Raw genomic sequence first — 25,253 nt, 5'->3', positions numbered from 1 at the left:
AGCCACACTAGGAGGAAATCTTAATGATTGTTTATACTACGGTCTCCTCAGTCCTACACTTACCCAAATACCTAATTTAAAATTTCATATTAGAGATCTAATAACGCCAACACCAATTAAACTTCCATCTGATCAATGCTGTGTGGCCAACTGGTTTATCTACAAACATTCTTTTGTGAACTCTAAAACACAACAAAAACTAATTTTCTAAATAAAGAATGTCATGATCGGAATTTGACACATCTGTTTACATTTTTACTTCTGTACTTGACAGAACTCCAAACAATTACAAAATTCCCACATCAAACCAAAATAAATCTCCCCATAATTTTCTAACGACCTACACCTATAAATGCATACATTCCTCCTATCCTTCCTTGTTACATTTTGCCAGTCTTCCTACACCACATCTACCTATTATTTCACATGACTCCACTGACATCAAAAAACAGCTTGTCAAAGATTATATATAGCCAAAAGGAATCCGAGTAAACCACAGTCTGATGAGACAAACAAGCTAAAGTTTTGAAGTCATGGTCAACCTTTTCTTTGTAAAAGTTAACCACACACACATTATATATATTTCTTCTTAGTGGAGAGGAAAATAAGCGGATAAAGTAGCTAAATATATTCAATATGTATCTTCTTTCACAGATGCTAGAAAATATAATTAAAATACAAAGAATGTGAGAGAAAGAGAGATAGATAGAAAGACAGACAGAAAAATGGAGTGAGAGAGTGGAAGAGAGAAAGAGAGAGAAGAAAAGAGAAGACTGGACTCCACAGATATCTATGCAAAACAAGAACAGTCATAAAACAATTCTAGACTTAATTAAAAACAATTCTCGACTAAACTAAAAATACTATTAGCTAAACTCATTTAATGAAAAACAATTCTTGGTTGGGAGGATTATAAGCAGAACAAATACTTTGACTTAGTTTTAGCTGCACATGGTCAAATTTCAATCTTTATTTCAGTCTTAATGGATATACAGATATAAAATGACACTAAACTATCTATTTTCAAACCATGTATTCAAAACATGTCTGATTTTGTTGTATGGATGTGAAATATAAACTTTATTCAAAACATATTAAACAGCTGGAATGCATTTGGCTCCAATTGTTTTTAATATAATGACTATGCTTCAAAGACATATAAATTTTGTTTATATCCTGGAGTTAGCAAGTGTTGTAAATAGAGAAGCGTTCTTGCAACATAGTATATGGTGGTGAGCAGATCATATAGTCATATGGAAGATGAACAAATTCCAGTGTGTCTACTCTATGGAGAAGTATGTTCTGGAAAAAGACCTCACAAACTGAAGTTAAGATACAAAATCTGCCTTACATCAGCTTTTAAAAAGAGTAACATTCATGTAATAAATTGGAAAAAAATGCATTTGATAGGGCTTGTAGGAAAAAATATACACTATATGGCCAAGCAAAGCATTTGAAGAGAAATACATTAAACATGTTAAACATGAAAAATTAAAATGAGATGCAAAGAAAGGAAACCTCATTGATATTAATAATTCCTTTAAATGCTCAACTTGTAATCAGTTTGTCCTTCAAAGGCCTGTCTTGTTAATGACTCAAAGCCAACTAATAATAGATCATCACCACCTGAAAGAACACATGTCTGTCATCATGTATCAACCATTATCTTTCTATTGGTTGTCTGAAGAGATACATGTCAGTGCACAATATCAAATATCATGATTTTGCATAGCATTTAACTGAGAAGAGACATTTGTACTTTACAGCTCATTAACAAGCAATGGTCATGCTTATTGTTGAATCAAATTTTACCACCACCACCAACACCACCACCACTGCCACCGCTGCTGCCACCGCTGCTGCCACCACCGCCGCTACCACTGCCACCGCCAGCGCCGCCGCCACCACCACCACCACCACCACCACCACTACCACCATAAAGTTATTATGGTAGATTTTGAGTTTCCAACAAACATATACTATGGTGGAGTTGGAGTTGCATAGTATCAAAGTTCTAAACATCAAGTATTCCCCTAAGAAGATAATTTAGTTGATAGAGATTGTAGATGGAAAGGCATGTTACATTACCTTCTTTGATTTAGTATGTACCACAGTCCCGGAAAGATCAAGAAATTGCCAAGTTCAATTGTATGCTTGTACAGTAAAAAGAGAGAAAGGAAATTTACTACTGTTTCAATAATTAATTGTATGGTGTGCATTTATATGAATTTTATATGTATAAACCAATGTGCATAGTAATAGGATAACTCCTGAGGCCTTTCAAAATGATCATAACCTTAAATAAAATCATATAACATCATCTTTGTTTTTTTCATCTGATTGCTATTATATTTTACTATAAATGCACCAACTAAATGATTGGTGAATCTCATTCAGTTTGCAGCTTGTATCAATGCCCTGAGGATTTACTGTTTACAGGTTCTGATTTTCTTTTCTTGGATATTCTGTTAGCCAGGTTTTTCACATGGTGTGCTGACTGAGATATTTACCCAGATTTCCTTAATCCCTATCTCTGTCTCTCTTTCTCTCTCTCTCTCTCACACACACACACACACACACAATCTGTTTCGAGCTTACGGGCCCACTAGCTTGTCCTGCTTTTAGTGGCATTTAAGCGACTGAAAGTTATCGAATGTTCATATCTTGATTTTATATAAAATATTTTCCCTACTTTTTTTGTCATCCATGCATAGAGATTTGATGGCTGCATTAAGTAAGTCTGTGAGTTTTTGCTAATGCCATGAATACTGTTCTTCTGCCTCTGATTTACTTCTTTATTTATAAATAAAGAAGTAAAATGTTGATTGACTAGCTAGAAACTCTCACATAAGTTTGCCACATTATATTTGATTACTACAAGTATCCAACATTTATTTTTGTCTGTCATGTTTCTTTGTAATTTTCATGTAATATGTTATATCTTCATCCTTGTCTAGACTCACTAATATAAAAAGTCAGAGCAACATAGCTAACTTGAAGTCTAAAACTGCCAAAGAACGTTGGGTCCATTTGTCAAGAACATTTGATGTGAAAAGCTTAATTCAGCAAGTTTTGGAAATGAATTCTCAGTATAACTATGTTGTTAGTATTTTATCAAAGCCTCCAAGCCTTAGACAACAGTCTGAATGTGAAGAACTGGTGGGCTGGTTCAAATCAAGAGTGCGGAAAATTTTCAACAATTTGAAAACAGGTTTGTAAATTATTTTATCAATTTAAAAAATTGCTTTAACTCTTTAGTATTCAGGTTACTCTGTCAATAGTAATAATTATTTATTCACATTGTTTTGAATTAATAATGTATTATCTCATACCTTTGAGATCCTGATGATGTGATTGCTTATTTATTTTAAGAATGACATTGTAGGATAGGTGTGAGAGGCCAGATTTGGCCAGTTTTAAATTAACAGGTAAAATATATGGTTGGGTTAACTTGGCATAAGGCCAATTTTTTTTATAGTGTGGATGCTGGATCAAATGATATATATTTACCCTGAATATTACCAGTACATATTTTTCCTGAAGAGCTGAAAGGCAAAGTCAAGCATAGCAAGAACATTGAAGAATATGACTAAATACTTGAGATATTTATCAATTTTTACCAACCCACCAATTTTATATGGTGGACTCTTCAGTCAGAAATGACAGCTGAGGGTTCCACACTTATTTGCTGGACAACCTGCACAGATGATTTGTTTATAGTGATCAGATGTTTGTGCTTTGCATTAGCTCACTCCCACCATCAAATCGAGGCTGCTTGTACAGGTGTACACTATGCCAAATGTCAGATGTCAAAGTGATTGCAGAGCAATGTGAAAGGAAGTGTTTTGCTCAAGAACACAATGCACTGCCTGATCTGGGAATTGAAACCACAATCTTGCAATCATGAATGCAACACCCAAACCACTAGAGCATGTGCTTTCACTACCAATCTCATATATGTCAAACATAATACAACAAATTTCATATTTTACATTTAAATACATTCTTAAGTTATCTTGTATCTTTTTATTTCTATTATTATAAGTATTCTATGTGTCATTAAGATGTAAAACTTTGTTTCGATGGTTCACTTAAAGATCTGAATTTGTCAGAGCTATACAACTCAGAAAATTTCTAATGGTTAATAAGTGAACACTGGAGCTATAAAACTGGTTAAATTATATCCAATTGAATTAGAAGGGATCACAGTATATTTGGCACTAGGTTTGTGTTTACAGTGTTGGTTAAATGACAGATATTGATTTGAAAAATAAATTACTCTGGATCTTATATGCAAAGCTGAGATAGTGCGATCCACAACACTAAAATATTATTAATTCAATCATCATCATTATTATTATTAAGTGAGAGAGCAGTGCATACCATCAAAGTGACACTAGGGTACAAACATACAAAGCCTAATATACCCATCATGACTATCCATCTGATAAGGGTATACCAGGCACATGCATCACAACCATATGTGCACTACATGGTGATTGGGACCCAGTTAGAATTTTCTTCAGGTCAAGTAGCCCATCTCACTCAAAAGGTCCCCAAATAAGGGAGGGTTGTTTAAGGATGTTGAACAAAACACTTATGTTTCCAGAGGTGAATTATTTAAACCTCAAAGAATTTCTCTTAACACATGGCTATGATGCTCCCCCACTACTCTTGCTCATGATCAGAGATACACATATCATCAGCCACTTAGGGACATGCTCAACTGGTTAAGGTCAAGCAACTGACAAGCAACTTTGTGGTATTGAGCAGAATATTTGCTGTAGCCCATTTTTTACAGCAAGACAAAACATGTACATGATAACACTTCCAATCAGTTAAGATCAGAAGCCATGAGAGCCACTGCCTGGTATTGCATCAGGGTTTTATTATTAAGGTGACAAGCTGGCAGAATCATTAGCACACTGGTCAAAATACTTAGCAGCATTTTATCCATCTTTACGTTTTGAGTTCAAATTCTTATTTCTTTACTGCCCATAAGGGGCTAAACATAGAGGGGACAAACAAGGGATTAAGTCGATTACATCGACCCCAGTGTGTAACTGGTACTTAATTTATCGACCCTGAAAGGACGAAAGGCAAAGTCGACCTCGGTGGAATTTGAACTCAGAACGTAGCGGCAGACGAAATACCGCTAAGCATTTCGCGTTTCTGCCAGCTCGCCACCTTTGAGTTCAAATTCTGTCGAGGTCGACATCCCCTATTAATTATTTCATGGTCAATAAATTGCCAGTGAAACACTGAGCTTGATGCAAACCCCCAAAATTTCAGGCCTTGAGCCTATAGTAGAAAGAATTATTTATCATCATCATCATCCTCATCAGCATCATCATCACCATCGCCATCATCATCATTATTATTATTATTATTATTATTATTATTATTATTATTAGGGTGGTGAACTGGCACAATAGCAGAATTGTTAGCATGCTGGACAAACTGCTTAACAATATTTCTTCCAGCTTTATGGTCTGAGTTCAACCTTTTTGGGCCAATAATATAAGTAGCAATTGTGCACTGGAGTTTATGTAATAGACTAAACCCCCAAATTGTTGGCCTTGTGCCAAAATTTGAAACCATTACTACTACTACTACTACTACTACTATTGGTGCTTCAATTAAGTATTACCATAAAGAAATAAAGTATTGAACAAAGAATATCTTTGTTAAACACTCAATGTTTAACAGATAAGCTATAACTGTTTCTGCTTACCAACCACATGGTTCCGGATTCAGTCCTACTGTGTGGCACCTTGGACAAGTGTCTTCTACTATAGCCTCGGGCTGACCAAAGCCTTGTAAGTGGATTTGGTTGATGGAAACTGAAAGAAACCTATTGTGTGTGTGTGTGTGTGTGTGTGTGTGTGTGTGTGCGTGTGCATGTGTGTGTGTGTGTATATGGTTATATGTATGTATGTAAGTATGTATGTATATGTGGGGTAGTGCAAGTGTGTGTTTGTGGGGGTGTTACTAACTCCCTTTTTTGATACAGTGTGATAGTTTTAAAACAAATGTCACTGTCACACAAGTGCTTTTGTTTACAATCTTCAGGGAAACATGTCTGGCATTGGGCAAATATTACTTGTTTTGGAAACAAGTGAAGTTTGGTGTTAGAAAGGGCATTTGGTCATAGAAAATCTGCCTTAACAAATTCCATCTGATCTGCACAAACATGGAAAAGAGGACATTGAAACAATGGTGAGTCTCTCATAGTCCAAGAAAGATGATTCTGCAGTTTCTTGCTGAACAACCTACACAAATGATTTGTTTATAGTGATCAAATGTTTGTGCTGTACATTAGCTCACTCACTTCATCAAATTAATGTTGCCTGAACAGGTGCATAGTGTGCCACATGTCAAGTATTGAAGTCATTGAAGAGCAACATGTGAAGAAGTGTTTCGTTCAAGAACACAACACAGGCATAGGCATGGCTGTGTGGTAAGAAGCTTGCTTCCCAACCACATGGTTCCAGGTTCAGTCCCACTGTGAGGAACCTTGGGCAAGTGGCTTTTACTATAGCCTAGGGTGATTAAAGCCTTGCCAGTGGATGTAGTACATGGAAACTGAAAGACATCCCTTGAATGTATATATATATATATATTTCGTTTTGGGATTTGGTTTGCAAGATTCTTTATGTGTGTTCATGTGTTGAAGCATATTCTGTTGTGTCTGGGGTGAGTCATTTTCTTTTTGTGCCTTATAATTTAACACACTCACTGGTAAAACTTCCACTTATTTCTTATTTTTATTTTCCTAAAATTTTCATTGCGTCTTGCAGAGTCAAGACCATTGAAAAGGTTGCAAGAGGCAACACAAATTTTAGGAAAATAAAAATAAGAAATAAGTGGAAGTTTTACTGGTGAGTGTGTTAAATTATAAGGCACAAAAAGAAAATGACTATCCCCAGACACAACAGTATATATATGTGTGTGTGTGTGTGTGTGTGTGTGTATATATATATATATATATATATATATATATATATATAAAGTGTAGTATATTGCCACTTAAGTGTGGCTGACCCCTAGGGGTGGATGTTACTGTTGCTTTTAGCCCCAGGAGGACATCTCCTCCAGCTGGCTTATCGACACACGACTGTGTCCTGTTTGCCAAGGGAAGTTATCCCTCTCACCATGATCTGTAGCACGAACGGATCCGGATTTCAGGGTGAGAGGGATAACTTCCCTTGGCAAACAGGACACAGTCGTGTGTCAATAAGCCAGCTGGAGGAGATGTCCTCCTGGGGCTAAAAGCAACAGTAACATCCACCCCTAGGGGTCAGCCACACTTAAGTCGCAATATACTACACTTTATCGTGCAGTTACTGTTAATACTTCATTTAGAGAATTAACATTGCTTATATCATCATCATCATCATCGTTTAACGTCTGCTTTCCATGCTAGCATGGGTTGGACGATTTGACTGAGGACTGGTGAAACCGGATGGCAACACCAGGCTCCAATCTAATTTGGCAGAGTTTCTACAGCTGGATGCCCTTCCTAACGCCAACCACTCAGAGAGTGTAGTGGGTGCTTTTACGTGTCACCCGCATGAAAACGGCCACGCTCGAAATGGTGTCTTTTATGTGCCACTCGCACAAGCCAGTCCAGGGGCACTGGCAACGATCTCACTCGAAAATCCTACGGGAGCCAGTCAGGCGGTACTGGCAACGGCCACGCTCAAAATGGTGCATCTCATGTGCCACCCGCACAAGAGCCAGTCCAGGGGCACTGGCAACGATCTTACTTGGCTTGCCGGGTCTTCTCACGCACAGCACATTTCCAAAGGTTTCGGTCAGTAGTCATCACCTCGGTGAGGCCCAATGTACGAAGGTCTTGCCTCACCACCTCAGCCCAGGTCTTCCTGGGCCTACCTCTTCCACGGGTTCCCTCAACTGTTAGGGTGTGGCACTTTTTCACGCAGCTATCCTCATCCATTCTCACCACATGTCCATACCAGCGCAATCGTCTCTCTTGCACACCACAACTGATGCTTCTAATGTTCAGCTTTTCTCTCAAGATATTTACACTCTGACGGGTATTGACATTGACATTACACATCCAACGGAGCATACTGGCTTCATTCCTTGCGAGCTTACGTATGTCCTCAGCAGTTACAGCCCATGTTTCACTGCCATGTAGCATGGCTGTTCGTACGCATGCATCATACAGTCTGCCTTTTACTCTGAGTGAGAGTCCCTTTGTCGCCAGCAGGGGTAAGAGCTCTCTAAACTTGGCCCAGGCTATTCTTATTCTAGCAGCTACACTTTCAGTGCACCCACCCCCACTACTAACTTGGTCGCCCAGATAGCGGAAGCTATCAACTACCTCTAGTTTTTCACCCTGGAATGAGATAGAAGTTGTTTCCGGTTTGTTTACAGTCTTTATTGCACCTGAACATCTGCCACAAACATAAACTAACTTGCTAGTTAACCTGCCTTTGATGTTGCTGCACCTCTTATGTGTCCATAGCTTGCACCGGGTACATCTTATAGAGTTACTACCTACTCCTTTTCTACATACTGAGCAGGGCCATCTACCTGAAGGGGTTTGTGTTTTATCTACCTTCCTACTTATTAGGATTTTGGTTTTAGCTGGGTTGACTCTAAGGCCCTTCAATTCTAGACCTTGCTTCCACACCTGAAACTTCTCCTCTAGTTCTGATAGTGACTCCGCAATTAGGGCAAGGTCATCAGCATAGAGGAGCTCCCAGGGGCAACCTGTCTTGAACTCCTCTGTGATTGCCTGGAGGACTATGATAAATAAGAGGGGGCTGAGGACGGAACCTTGGTGGACCCCTACCTCTACCCGGAATTCATTGCTGTACTCATTTCCAACCCTCACCTTACTGGCAGCTTCTCTGTACATGGCTCGCACAGCTCTCACTAACCATTCTTCTATCCCAAGTTTCCTCATTGACCACCAGATAAGGGATCGGGGGACCCTGTCAAAGGCTTTCTCCATGTCAACGAAAGCCAGGTACAGAGGTTTATCCTTAGCTAGGTATTTCTCCTGCAGCTGTCTCACTAGAAATAAGGCATCAGTAGTGCTTTTACCTGGCACGAACCCAAACTGCATCTCATCTAAATTGATTCGCTCCCTAATTAGTTGGGCTATGACCCTCTCTGTAACTTTCATAACCTGATCTAACAGCTTGATGCCTCTGTAATTATTTGTATCTAAAGCGTCACCTTTATCTTTGTAGCAGTTGACTATGATGCTGCTACAGCAGTCATTGGGTATGACTCCTTCGTGTATCACCTGGTTCGTAATACGGGTGACTAGGCTATAGCCAACACTGCCAGATATTTTGAGCATTTCTGCAGTGATTCCTGATGGGCCGGGGGCTTTCCCGGTCTTCATACTCTTAATTGCTTTATCTACCCCGGTACTATCAACTCGGATAGCTGGTCCCTCTATTGGGTCGACATACGGCAGGCTCTCTTTCTCCCATTCATTCTCTTTATTAAGCAATCTATCGTAGTGGCATCTCCAGACCTCTTTCTTTGCATCCTCATTTAGTGCAAGTGTACCATCATCCATGCGAACACATTTCTCTCCTACAACATCACTATTCTCTCTCCTACAACATCACTATTCTCTCTCCTACAACATCACTATTCTCTCTCCTACAACATCACTATTCTCTCTCCTACACTGTCTTGCAACACGAAATACCTCGAGTCTTTGGTCCTCACAGCGCAAAACATTGGCAAATCTTTTCTTATCTGCTTCCCCTCTGGCTAAATAAACCTGTCGCCTAGCCTCCCTTCTGGCACATTGGTACAATTCCCTGCTACCACCATTCTTCCAGTCCTTCCAAGCCTGTTTCTTTTGTCTAATAGTCCTGTCTACCTCCTTGTTCCACCACCACGTTACTCTGGGTCGGGAGGGGACCTTACACCACCCACAAATCTGGTCGGTGGCTTTCAACAGGTTGTCCCGCAGAAATCTCCAATTGTCTTCCACGTTGTATGATGCTATATCCCCTTCTATTTCGTTAAATGCTTTCAAAACTTACTTGTAAAGGTAACGCGTGCATTCGATTGTGTGATACAAACAATATATGAGTATATGCATATATATGTGCATGTATGTACATACCTATATATATATATATATATATATATATATATATATATATATATATATATATATATATATATATATAAACCAGAGTAAGCACATAAATGTGCAACAAGGTGGAAAAAAGAGTACTCAAATACCAGAGGTAGAGTAATATGCTTTATTTAAAAGCAGCAGAAATATAACAAAAAGCTGTTACTCAGAGTTTCAAGTTCCTGTTCATCAGACAGTTTTATTAGAAACTAACAAAACTGTCTGATGAATGGGAATGTGAAACTCCGAGTAACAGTTTTTTGTTATATTTCTGCTGATTTTAAATAAAGTATATATATATATATATATATATATATATATATATATGTGTATGTGTCTTTGAGTCTGTGTTTGTTCCCCACCACCACTTGACAACTGGTGTTGGTGTGTTTGCATTCCCGTAACTTGGTGGCTCAGCAAAAAAGACTGATAGAATAAGTGCCAGGCTTAAAAAATAAGTAGTGGGGTCGATTCATTTGACTAAAAATTCAAGGCAGTGACCTATCATGACTGCAGTCTAATGACTGAAACAAGTAACAGATAACACCACCAGATCCAAGAATTGAAACCACAATCTTGCAATTGTGAATTTGATACCCCTAACCACTAGGCTCCTGTCCTAAACTGAAGAGTTATACCTCATTAAAGCACATTCCTTAGTTTTATTAACATCTTGTTTCTTTTTTCTACCCGAACCCCACTATCTCTTCTTTAAATTTCTTTTTATGTTAAAAAAGTCAGTGAAGGACAATAACATTTGATTACAAAACTAATTTAAATACCACTCAGCAAAGAAATTACATACAGCTGTCAACCATTTGCATCTAAGTCATTTTGGGAAAGGTAGGAGTCTTTTCTAACTAAAATACATAACATTTTCAATTTAGAATTCATTATTGTAAACTACAGTTTTGTAAAGTAATATCTTTGACAATCAAATAAAATACCAATCAACTTACATACACACACACACATCTATCCATCTATGTATCTGCTTGCTTATATATAGTTCCTACTTTCTGCCTGACTTTGTGTGTGTGTGGGGGGGGGGTGTACATACATACATACATACATGCATGCATACTTATGTATGTATTTACATACATACATACTTATATACATACGTACATACATACATACAAACATACATACATACATACGTACATACATACATACGTACATACATACATACATCACATCACACTTTGAGGGCTATGTGTTTGCAATCCAGGTACAAGAGATTACCACAAAGTATGTGGTGAACAAGAGACACAGTGACGCTCTTGTAATCCCAAGATGCAACCACATATGTAGGCTATTTCATGTTTCTGTGGAAGACATCACACATGTGATTAGCAGCTGTCCTAAAATGTCATCATGGTACTATCTTCCTATGTGGCATGATGTTGCAAAAACAATTTGCAATGCCATATGCAAAAAAGACTATCTTGAAATAAACTTAGAAAACCCTTCTGTTATGGAATACATTCATAAACACCAGCTCAACGAATACTGGTGGAATATTCCCATCAATACTTTTGTCAAATGTAAACATAACAGACTGGATATTCTTGTTTGGGACAGAGGGGCAAAGGTATGTACCATCACACAGGTCAGCTGCCCTGCAGATATAAATATCTCTTTGAAAATTAAAGAAAAAGAGGATATCTATGGACAACTACTTCGAAACCTCCAGCTTCTATATCCAGACTATGAATTCATATTCATATCAATAATAATTTGATCACTAGGTTTTGTTAGTAAATGCTTAAAGGAGAATCTGGATAAACTTGGATTTTCAGAAAGAGAAATCGACCAGCTAATTCGTACATTACAAGTGCAGTCTGTGAGTGGAACAGCGAAAATATGCAAGACTTTTCTCAAGTTTCAAATGTGAATTTGTCTGTGTTAATTACATCTCAAAGATGGAGTCTTGTATCTTTGGTGGAAACCGGCTCCCTCCTTAGTGGAAGATTTATAATAATCAAAAAACAGAAGAGACATACATACATACATACGTATGTATATACGTACGTACATACACACACACACACACACATATGTACATACATACATACATACATACATACTGCCATCATCAGTTGATGTCCACAAAGGTCAGACAGAATTTGTTGAGGCAGATTTTTACAGTTGGATGCCCCTCCTGCTACCAACCTCACATATTTTGAAGCAAGGCAATATTTCCCATGGCCAGACATGTTTTTCATGGATGATTGTAAACAAATGACATTGCTTGTAAGATCGTGCTGCTTGTTCACAACCATGAAGCTGTAAAAACCATACCAAAGCAGACCTCATTGGTGCTAGTACCATGTAAAATGCACTCAGTCTACTCTGTAACGTGGTTGGTATTAGGAAGAGCACCGAGCCATAAAAACCATGCCAAAACAGTCAATGGAACTTGGTGCATTCCTCTGGTTTACCAGCTCCTGTCAAACAGTCCAATCCATACCAATATGGAAGATAGACATTAAATGATGATGATGATGATGATGATGACATTGATGATATATATATATATATATATATACATAAGGAGTATGTAGCACAGGGGGGACAAAGAAATTTACAGAAAAAAGGGGAAAAATGACCATACATATAACAGAATGCAGATAAGCTTCAAATCCTCATCAGTTATTGACCAAATATTACAATTACAATATATATATATATACATAAATACACACATGCATATATACATATATATATTTGTTGACTTATTTGACATCTGTTTCCAAGCTAGCATGGGTTGGATGAGTAATTATTATTAAGACATTATTTTACAAGGTGGTGAGTTGGCAGAATTGTTAGCCTGCTAGACGAAATGCTTCGCAGTATTTTGCCTGTCGCTACATTCTGAGTTCAAATTCTGCTGAGGTCAACTTTGTCTTTCATTCTTTTGAGGTCGATAAATTAAGAACAAGTGAAACACTGGGATTGATGTAATCAACTAGTACCCTCTCACCAAATTTCAGGCCTTGTGCCTTTAGTAGAAAAAATTATTTTACAGCTAACTTCTTGTCCTGTCACTAACTTTTACCCATTTTTCAGGTAAGAAATCTTTCTGAGGATCTTTTTCTATATCTTCATAAGATGTTGCATTCTATTGATGATATCAGTCAATGATTGATATGTTTCATAAAAACTGATTCAGATATTTATACTTCTACTGTGACTGAGTTTTGACCTACATGGCTGGAACAGATTTTTGTGTATCTAAATATAACTTATTCTTTCCAGAAACTATTACAGATGTCATAAGGAATTGTAAATTTGAAAGAAAAAAGGCAAATGAGTTGATTATTAAACAAGGAGAAATTGGAGAAAAGTATGTAATTTCATCTACAATTTAATGTTTTACTATGTGACAATTTTTTTGCCTACTATCTTTATCTTTTTATTTTTCACTGTCATGGGACAGTGATGGTGCATGGTTTAGTGGTTAGGGTATTCAGCTCATGGTTGTAAGGTTGTGAGTTTGATTCCTGGTGGTGCATTGTGTCCTTGAGCAAGTCACTTTATTTCACATTGCTCCAGTCCACTCAGCTGGCAAAAATGAATAGTACCTGTAATTCGAAGAGCCAGCTTTGTCACATTCTGTGTCACACTGAATCTCCCTGAGAACTACATTAAAGGTATGCATATCTGTTGGGTTCTCAGCCACTTGCATATTAATTTCACAAGCAAACTGTTTCATTGATCAGATCAACTGGATCCCTTGTCATCATAACCGATGGAGTGACACTGGACTGCAGCTATGTTAGGGCACTGTCCTGAAGGATTTAGTCAACCAAATTAACTCCACTACTTAATTCTTTTAAGTCTGACACTTATTCTATTGGTCTCTTTTGCCAAACTGCTAAGTTGCATGGACATAAACAAACCAAAATGTGGTGACGGTGTGGGGCAAACACAAACCTAAAGACATGTGCATGTGCACACACACACACACACACACAATAGGCTTACATATAATTTCTTGCCCAAGATGCTGTACAGTGAGACTGAACTCAAGACCACATGATTACAAAATAAGCTTCTTAACCACACAGCTATGTTTGCATATAGAAAACATGACAAAATCATTAGTATGCAGGGCAAAATGCTTAGCATTTCTTCAATCTTTACTTTCTGAGTTCAAATTATTCTGAGGTTGACTTTACCTTTTATCCTTTTGGGGTCGATAAAATAAGTACCAGCTGAGCATGAGGGTTGATTTAATCAACTTGTTCCCTTCCCTGAAACTGTTAGCTTTGTGCCAAAATTTGAAACAATATTTATTCTCATATTGATGGTGATGAAAAGAGTGGATGGCTAAGTCAGTACTGGACAACCAGTTAGTGGAAGTGGTTCTGTTTGTGGAGATACAGAAAACTAGAAAATTATAACAGGGTCTATTTCTATGAGGTGAACTAGACTAATTTAAACATTTAGTTACAAATTGTTTTTTGTTTAGTCAAAAGTGCCAGCAATTTTAAGGGGGAGGGGTTAATTTGGTTCCATCAATGTCAGTATTTGGTTGGAACTTCATTTTATCGACTCTAGAAGTATGAAAGGCAAAACTGACTTTAGCAAGATTTGAACTTAAAATATAAAGAGTGTGAACAAATATTTAAATATTTTTTCGATGTTATTATTATTCAGTCACTCCACCACCACTCACTCATTTTGCCTGTGTTCATTATTAGTTCTTAGAAAAAAGCAGCAAGTTGGCAGAATTGTTAGCATGCCAGACAAAAAGCTTAGTGGCATTTCATCTGTCTTTGTTCTAAGTTCAAATTCCACAAAGACCAGCTTTATTTTTCATCCTTTTGGGAGTTGATGACATAAATACCAGTTGAGCACTGGGGTCAATGTAAATGACTAGGCCTCTCCTTTCCCCAAAATTTCAAGCCTTGTGCCTTTAGTAGAAATGATTATTAGTTCTCACAATAAAAATTAATAATGATTTCAAATTTTGGCATAAGGCATTTTGTAGCAGGGAGTAAGTCAATTACATCAACCCAGTGTTCAACTGGTACTCATTTTATGAACCCCAAAAGGGATAACAAGCATAGTTGACCTTGGCAGAATTTGAACCCAGAACTTAAAAATGGACAAAATGCCATTAAGCATTTTGCCTGGCATGCTAATGATTCTGCCAGCTCAGTGCCTTAGCAACAAAAATTAATAATGAGAAACAAAGGGAAAGTGTCAAGTGATTGATGATTCTTAGGACAAGTTTAGGTAGTAGGCTTAATATCTTGCCTGGTTTACCACCACATCACACCACACTGCACCACACCATACCTCCATAACACATAATTCAGTCAGAGGGAAAAGCACAGTGCTAGTGAGTTTTTCCAGGGCCTTTGAGATTAATGGGAAGAAGGTATACACATTAAAGAGGTCAGGCACTGCTGCATGTAACAGAGTTCACTCTGCTAAAGGCACTTTAAAAAGAAAAAACAAAAATTAATAAAATCTTTACCCTGGAATGTCAGAGTTGATTTTGACTTTTATAAATTACTACTTAGACAGTAATTGACAATGAATTGGATAATATGGAGAGAAAATGAGATCTGACTTTTACAAGTTGACATTGAACAATGATAAAGAAGAAATAAATAAATTGCCTGATCACCAGTGTGATTGATGTATGTTTAGTTGACACCAACTGTAACATCTATGGGAATACATCTCAGAACACTTTCATGATCATCATCATCTTCATCAACATTTAACATCCGTTTTCGATGCTGGCATGGTTTGGATGGCCAGGTTCCAAAAACTCTGTTTTGGCTTGGTTTCTATAACTTGATGCCATTCCTAATGCCAACTACTTTATAGAGTGTACTGGGTGCTTTTTTCATGGTACAAACACAATGAATTTGATAGTTTGTACAAAGAGATTGTAAGTTGGGATTATTGCAATAAGTTCCCATTGAGATATCACTGTAGTTTACACTGATTAATAGTGAGTCAATATTTTATATGACTTCAGAGCAATGGCTGTTGAGTAAAAGTTAAGCTGAGCTGAGGGAAGAGAGAGAGAGAGAGAGAGAGAGAGAGAGAGAGAGAAAGAGAGAGAGAGAGAGAGAGAGAGAGAGAGAGAGAGAGAGAGAGAGAGAGAGAGAGAGAGATCTGTATCCTAGTTTTTGTTTCATTTAACTTAATCAGAAATATCTTAAGTGAAATATGACAGTCACACAACATATTTCCTGTGCATAATGACAAATATGAGGTAGTATGAAAAAGTTCCCGGACTAGTTATGTTTAATAGAAAATAACTTACTTACCTAAGTTTTAACATCATCTCCTTTGAAATAGTCACCTTGCGAAGCAATACACCGGTCCCAGCGTTCCTGTCACTTTTAGAATCCAACCTGGAAGTTGTTTTCTGTTAGTGAGTCGAGGGCTTCTGCAGTTCACCCTGGATCCTGACAATGGTATTAAAACAGCGACCTTTAAGCTGCATTTTCATCTTGGAGTAGAGATGGCAGTCCACTGGTGCAAAATCTGGTGAATAGGGCAAGTGCAGATGCAATACCATGGTTTTGGTGAGAAACTCACAAGTGAGGAAAGTACAGTGACTAGATGCGTTGTTGTTGTGAAGAATCCAATCATTTGTGTTCTTCAGATCCGGTTGCTTTCACCAAATGTCCTTCCTCAAACGCTTCAAAATATCACAGTAGAACTCTTGATTGATAGTCTGGCCTTGGGGGATGAATTCTCAATGGGGTGACACTTGTGGTAGATCTTCCATATCACTCATTGTCTTCCAAAGATGTTCTTCTGTTTTTGAAACATTGTGTACAACTTCCCAAGTTTAACATAAAATTTCATGTTGGATTTTTGTTTCTGTCCATGACAAAATCATTTACTACAGCACAAATGTTTACAAAAACACAAATTTCATAACTTGCAAAGTAAACACAATGTCATTTGGCACACTGCCTCATAGTCACTGCTAGCTCTCACAGTGCACACAACCATGTGCTGCCATCTGTTGGCATCCTACAGAACTAGTTTGGGAACTTTTTGATACCACCTCATAAATATTATTTTAACTCTTTCATTTCATTATGCTTCAATGTGTCCTTGTTTTTAGTTGGTAAGGTGTGATTGAAGGAGATTTGGTTGCTAAATCTAACAAAATCCAGAGCACAAATAAACTGAACGAGTTGGGGTAATTATAATCATCAGTCAATGGCTAACACAAGTGATATGATTGCTCCAGAATGGAGATGTAGTCTAAATGAATGATAAGCTTTGGGTGAAAAACATGCCATGTGTGTTGATAGTGAAAGCTATTTGTGACTCTGAAAGATATGAGAGAAAATGGTGAAGTTAGATATTAGTATGTTGGATCTCAGAGACATGAGACATGATACTGGATCAAAAGAGTAAAATGAGGATACATTTATCATTTCTATACTTTGTGAACAACATGCTAGTTATAGGTTTCTTATGAACTAATCACTCATTCACAGTATTCAGTAACATAGGTAGTTAAATGCCTAAAGGTATTTTTTTTCTATACATCAGTTTATCGGCAATTTTCTTGCCTGTATGTATATATTTCACCAATATGAATGGAAAGTTCAATTTACAATCATGTGATTTGGAATTTGATCTCATGGCTTGGCATCTAGGGTAAGCGTCTTCTACTGTAGTCTTGAGTTGACTAATAACCCATGAAAGCAATTTGGTAGACAGAAATTGTGTGGAAACCATTGCACACACACAAGCATGCATACATGCACCCCCCACACACACATGTGTACGTGTACTTCTTAGTGTATCAAGTTGCACTCTTTTATATCAGAAATGTGAACCATTCAATAAACAGTGATCAACATAATAAAACTAAAATATGTATTGGGGCCAACATGATCAACTAAATATTCTTGAAGATAAAGCCCTAGTACAGTCTCACTATCTAATGACACAAAACAGTAAAATAACTATATGTATGTGTGTGTGTGTGTGTGTGTATATGTATGTGTGTGTATATATATACGCGTATATATATATATATATATATATATATATATATATATATACACATACATACATACATATATATATATATATATATATATATATATATATATAAACAAATAGTAAATGAGTATATGCATATATACGTACAGGTATGTGCATACTGACATCCACCTGTAAGTATAGGTGCATATCTGGGTACAGGACATTGCAAACAAACGTAGACGAGAACACACGAGTCACATAGAGAACATTCTACTTCATCAGCTACCCACGTTTTAACACCGGCGTTTCGACGAGCTTGGGCAGGACGCATCGTTAAAACGGCTCGTCCCATGGATCGCAGATTAAATTTGTATACGCAAATTAAATCTAGCCATGGAGGAATGTAGTGGCGGACAAAAATCAAGACAGGAAAACAAACAGAAAAGGCTTTACGGCCAGACGAGGAAAATTATGTGTGTATGAACGTGATGAGGCACGAACTTGAGAGGGACAAAGTGGTGCGTGCGTTACTTGGCGAAAGCCAAGGAAGGAAAGGATTATTGACCGGAAGCATGTGACCATGCCGGTAGAGAGAGTGGTAGAGGGAGAAACAAAGGGAGGAAGTAGAAGAATAGGTGAGCAACAGGGGAAAAGAGAAAGAGAGGAAATACGAGGGGGAAAAAAGAGATACGTAGTAGTAACAGAGGAAGAACGAGAGGGGTAAAGCGAGATACGTAGTAGTAGAGAGGAAGAACGAGAGGGGGAAACATACTAGCTGAATAGCCTGTCAATTTTTATAATAGAATGTCTTATACAAATTTTTGTTTATTCCATAACAGACCATGCCTTCCCCAACAGATGGGGACAGATTTGTGCAATTTTTCACAAAAAACTTCGTTGAGGAATTTTTTCCTTTTTAAATTATTTACATGTCTGTTTGACCGTTTCACATGACTTTATTCATTAAAATTTATTAAAATTTCAGAAGTTCTTACAACTTTGGTCGTCATAATGCTTTGCTTTCATTTATTTAATAAAAATTCACCCTCGTAGTGATTTTGCTTTCATTTTGTGATAGACAGCTATCATGCAAGAAATGCCAGCTTCCAAATCCTGTTTTCTGATTAGGTAAACCTGATTAAACTTTAAACCTCAATAACATTTTTCAGCAATTATTCTGGAACAAATAAATAACAAAATCAGATTTAATGTGGAAAATTATTTCTATATTCCAAATTTGATGTAATTTAAAAATTTCACAATATGTGATAGCAACAGGGAAGACCCTACAAAAGTAGAGAGACAGTTATAGGACATCGTGCACACACACAGACACACACACACACACACACAAACACAAACACAAACAAACATGCACTCATACATTTACAAACATACAAGTAACCACGAGTTTAAAATGGTGCATAGTAGATATATGTATGGATGTACGTATGTATGTATATATATGTATGTGTGTGTGTCTATGTGTGAGTGCTTCCTTGTGATGGACAGCAAAAAAGCCACCTGTGAACAATTGTTGTCAACTTACCTCCTCTCTCCTTAAAGCTACAAATTCCTCACACTCACATGTCTTTCCCTTCCTTGGCATTTTAAAAGTTACTTATGTGCATGTGTGTGTGTGTGTGTGTATGCATGTATCTATGTATTTACATTGTGTGTATATCCCTGAATGACATCTATATTAACGTTATCATCCCATTGCCACTCCATATTTGTCACACAATTTTGTTTTCCCCTTCCCTGATATCAGCCACACTCACTATGCCCCCACATTTCCCTCACACTAAACTCTTGCACCCTTCTCACTTTATCAAATAATACCTTAAACCCCCTAGGGGGCGGGGTCTATTATAGATTTTTATTAAAATCCAATTAGCCTATAATTGAACTAGATATTAGTTTAACATGTATGCAAAGTTTCGTCAAAACTGGTTCACTGTTGTAGGCAGTGAGGTGGTAACAGACAGATAGACTGACAGAAATTGCCATTTAAGATAAACATATGGACAAAGTACTGAAGGACGACCTCAGGACACTGAACTTTTCAGAGAAAATGACAAAGAACTGAGTTATCTGGTATCTTGCTGTATTCAAGCAGATCCATCCTTCACAGCAGACATGTTAAGATTGCTCTTCCTGGTGAAGAGGGTTAGCCTGCAAGAGTCCTGTGCCAGTGCCACATAATAAGCACTCATACTGGTGCCACATAAAAGTGCTCATGCTGGTACCATGCTAAAATCACCCAGTCCACATTGTAAGTGGTTGGTGTTAGGAAGGGTGTCCAGTTATAGAAATCAAGCCAAATTAGAATGGAACCTGGTTCAGCTCTCTGGTTTTCTGGCTCTGGTCACACCATCTAATGCATACCAACATGGAAAAAAAAGATGTTAAAGGATGATGATGATCATCATCATCAGCAGCAGCAGCATCATCATTGTTTAACGTCTGTCTTCCATGCAGGCATGGGTAGGACAGTTGACAGGAGCTGGTCAGGTAGAAGACTACTCCAGACTGTTGTGTCTTTTGGCAGGATTTTTACAGCAGGATGCCTTTTCTAACACCAACCACTCCACAGAGTGGATTATATATACACACATATATACATGATGGGCTTCCTCATAGATTCCTTCTTTCAGTATCACTCACAAAGCACTGATCAAATCAAGGCTAAGGCCTTGTGGTTGTGGAGCTTACTTCTTAATCTCAAAGCTATGCTTGTACTTGTGATATTTGATAAAATATACTTTCGTCCCTAAAATTCATTAATTAAATCCACCCACTCCACTCCACATCAGTAAACTGTCTTATCTAATAAGATATTAATTTCTGTCAGAGACACCAAACTATAAATTTCGTGGATAGTGTAACCAATTATATCATTTATAATCCCAGTACTTATATCAATTATAATCCCAGTACTTAACTAGTACTGTGTGAAACCAAACTTGCCTTCAGTTGGAACTTGAACTCATAATGTAAATGGACAGAACAAAATTCTGCAAGGTGTTCTGTTTCATTCCTTACCAACTTTGACATCTTTCCTTGTCTAATAAGATACTGATAACATAATTTCAGAGATGTACTCATCAAGCAAATGATTTGATTTGAGACTGTGTTGTGTTTAAACTAAATCAATTACAAAGAAGACATATTAGTCATTCAAAAATGCACAAAACTTGTTAACATCATTGGAACATTTATTATTTGGTGTCAAAAACTTTTGTTGTATCAACTGTGACCTGGTCACTGTTGCAGTTCCACTGCATCTTTCTTATTAGATACTAAACAATAAATGTCTTTGTGTGTTTTTGGAGGGTTAATATGTGTTACACATGCTGTTATTGATAACAGTTAATATTGCTGTTTTACTAAGGTGATGAGCTGGCAGAAAAGGTTAGCCCATCAGGCAAAATGCTTAGTGGCATTTTGTCTGTCTTTACATTCTGAATTCAAGTGCTGTCAGGGTCAACTTTGCCTTTCATCTTTTCATGGTTGACAAAATAAGTACCAGTTGAGTACTGGTGGTGGTGGGGGCGACTTACTCACTTCCTGAAACTACTGGCCTTGTGCCATAATTTGAAACCAATATAGATATGTTTTACTGCCAAATATCATTATTTATTGGTTAAATATTTTCTTTGTCTCTTTAGAATGTTCATTGTTCTGAAAGGCTCGCTGTCAATCTATGTTCAAGATTTATTAAATGATGTTGACCAATTAAATGTGATAAATTCCATGTGTAAAGGTGAACTACTAGAAGACAGGTCTATATTAGGAGAATATAAGGCAAGCACAGGTAAGTTTTATAAACATCTGAATATACATTACTTTACAATCATTTGGTTCTGGATTTGATCTCATTTTATGAAGCCTTAGTGTCCTCTACTGCAATTTTCAATTGCTTGATGCTTTGCAAGTGCAATGTGGTTTGATTGAAATGGCACAAAAGCATGTCATATGTATGTATGTATGTATGTATGTATGTGTGTGTGTGTGTGTGTATGTATGTATGTATGTATGTATGTATGTATGTATGTATGTATGTATGTATGTATGTATGAATGAGTGAACAAACAAATGATTGTTCTTTGAGTTTAATTTAAGTTCTTCTTAAGAGAGTTCAAGCTGGTTGCTAACATAGCAATAACTTTTTGAGTTATGAGAGTTCTGGTGTTTGTAATTATTTCCTTTCCCTATGCTCAATCCTGTTGATCAGACCTGTGATCCAGTTGCTACCATCCCATTTTCCTTTTCTGGCACAGTGTTTCAAGACTATATTATTTGATGTGTCTTTCTTTTTAAGATGGTAGGATGTGCATGGAGAGAGATTTGGCAGTTGATTAAAACAAATTTAATTATCATGTTCCCTTGTGTAGCAGTTAACGTTGATACTACTACATCATTCTTGGAATAACTCATTGCACCACCTATAGCCTACATCTAACAGATGTTAATACTATCAGGGTATCTGAAGGACCTGATATTTTAATTTAGTTTCCTTAATAATCTTATCAACTATATTGAAGCTAAGCTTGATAGCTGATCCCTGTGGTTGTTTCAGTTAGGGCTATACTTCCCTATTCCACCATCCTTTTCATTCAGCAACTTCTATAGCAGTATTTTCATGTCTTTTTCACTATCATTGATAGTAAATACACAATTTTAGATGGAAGACTATAATTCATGTGGTAAATAAATGAATAGAATGAATAGATATGTTATTGTTTGAATTCTCGCTGTTATGCATGTACCCCATGAATTAATATCTAATAATTAGCACACCAATCCTAAATTGGATCTCTTGTTTAGAATATCTTAAACTACTGTAATGGTACAGATAATCATTTCATCAGCCAATATAGTTGGTGCTTAATTAGTACATGAGATAGTATCTCTGGATGCATACAGCAGTTAAACACATTCTAAACAACACATCCGATTTAGGTTGGATGTGCTAATTATAATTCATTACAGACACTGCTTCAGTTGCTGATAGCTAATTTATATTTGTTTGTCAAAACATTAGTACACAGCAGCAAATGATTGTTTTGCTAATTGTTATAAATAAGAGCTCATTCTCCTGTACAATGCATTAGTCTGACCATAGGGTTGCTTCATTTCAGGGGCACACAATGAAGTCAAAACATGGGGTGTCTCAAAGTCTCTTTACACAGCTGAATTGGTGACACATGATGTTAAAAACACAGATCATCTAAAGCAAGGGTTCTCAACCATTTAAAAAATCTTTGGATCTCTTTGATTACTATTTTATTCTGATGAACCCCCATAGCCAGTCAATGTTTAAAAACTGGTATTATAGAAGCTTCTTTCAAAATTTCTATTTTGTTTTTCACACTGGATCCTACTTAAAATCAATATTTTTCATTCGATTTCATTCACACTTGGCACATACATCACTTATGTTCCACAGATGGTTCTACACTCTTTAGATTTTTCACTTATGGAGTAATATAAAGTAATGTTAAAGAAAGAAACCTAGTTGTTTCTTGCAATACATACCAATACATACATCTAAAGCAAAATTTTTTCAAATACTATTGTGAATCCCCATTTTATTATTTTGTTGTGTGGACACTCCAAAATCTTATATGGACCCTCAGGGGGCATATGAACCCCAGTTGAGAACCACTGATCTAAAGGAAGAGGCATTTTCATGTGGTGAAAAACAACAGCAATCAGATATTATTGTTTAAATCTGTCAGAACATATTAAGAATGAGTAGATATGTTATTACCTGGAATATTATTAATTAATATATGACTTAGTTAAAACATGTTTTATTTGAGCCATCCTGTGTATATAAAATAAACCCTATTAGTGTTTAATAATGTTTTATGAGAACATTGTATAACATGTTCTGATAGGGTGAAAATATGTCTGATGTTTTCTAATGAAATAAGAAATATGTAAGACATTCTGATTGAATTAAGTACAAATAAAGTAGCAATTAGCTATTTAGGTTTTCAAAAAGATAGATGTGCTTAGGCTTTCAAAAAGATAAAAATGCTTAGGCTTTCAAAAGTATAAGTGAATGTATTTTATGGGAACAATTAATGCATGTTTTTATGATAATGTTTTAGTATTTAATAATGTAATTACAACTAAACAATATGAACTATATATGTTCTGATAGAATAAAAATTAAACTTGTGAAAATTTGTATTTGCTGAAAATATTAAAAAAAATATGATTTAAATTATTTTGAAGTATTAATGATGATTTTCATCAATGTTATATTAACAACAGCTACTTATATATATTGTGTAGGTGCTAGCTCTGTGGTTGGAGAACTGGCTCTTATCAAGAAAGATTGTGTACGCATAGCAAGTGTTGTTGTGGATGAAGAAACAGACCTGATAGTCATTGACCTAGAACTGTACAACCGATCAGTGCGTGAAACCTTGGAGAGAGACTACATAGAACGTCGCAAGTTTGTACTTGACAATCCTCTATTCAAAGGTCTTGCACACAAAACCAGACGTCAGTTAATTATCTCTCTAAAGAAGGAAACATTTCAATATGGAAATACTATTGTGAAACAAGGATCTCCTCTTGATAAGACTTACTTTATTTTAGAGTAAGTTAACTATCAGCTTTTTCAATGCATATATATATATATATATATATATATATATATATATATATATATATATATATATATAATGCCCAAACACAAACCAAGAAGTGTGTATAATACTATTACTGAAGGTGGACAAGCTTTAACAGAATATACCATAATTATATATATATATATATATATATATATATATATATATATATAATCATAAATATACAGGGATTAGCTTGAGTTGCTTCTCCAACACACTGAAAATTTAGAAATAGCAGTCAAAGAGCTACTGATTCCAAACTACAAATTATTTCTCTAATGGATGGCGATATTTATGGCACACACAGAACAAAAAACAGAAGAGAAAAGCAAAAACAAACCTGCCTTTAGTTAATTGGGTACGACGTTTCACGGTTAAGGGTACAAAGTTACCCTATTCTGCTCTTCAGCCTCAATATTCTAATAAATTTAAAAGTGTCTCATAAACTCACGTGAATTTTGACCATGCGACAT

At 36.5% G+C, this 25,253-nt stretch overlaps 1 protein-coding gene across 1 annotated transcript in view; it reads left to right on the top strand.

The window, feature by feature from the left end:
- The first annotated feature begins 1,981 nt into the window (after window positions 1–1,981).
- The window catches only part of LOC106870333 (uncharacterized), a 38,228-nt gene continuing 14,956 nt past the window's right edge, over window positions 1,982–25,253 (top strand). Inside the window, exons 1-5 of the mRNA XM_089348371.1 lie at window positions 1,982–2,025; window positions 2,958–3,211; window positions 13,403–13,490; window positions 21,802–21,947; window positions 24,440–24,749. Coding sequence (XP_089204497.1) covers window positions 1,982–2,025; window positions 2,958–3,211; window positions 13,403–13,490; window positions 21,802–21,947; window positions 24,440–24,749 — 842 coding nt within the window. The remainder of the gene's footprint in view (window positions 2,026–2,957; window positions 3,212–13,402; window positions 13,491–21,801; window positions 21,948–24,439; window positions 24,750–25,253) is intronic.

Source organism: Octopus bimaculoides, chromosome 3 (assembly GCF_046866305.1).
Source record: "Octopus bimaculoides isolate indiv1 chromosome 3, ASM4686630v1, whole genome shotgun sequence".
NCBI classification, from domain to species: Eukaryota; Metazoa; Mollusca; class Cephalopoda; order Octopoda; family Octopodidae; genus Octopus; species Octopus bimaculoides.
This window is presented reverse-complemented; position numbering and strand designations above follow the sequence as displayed.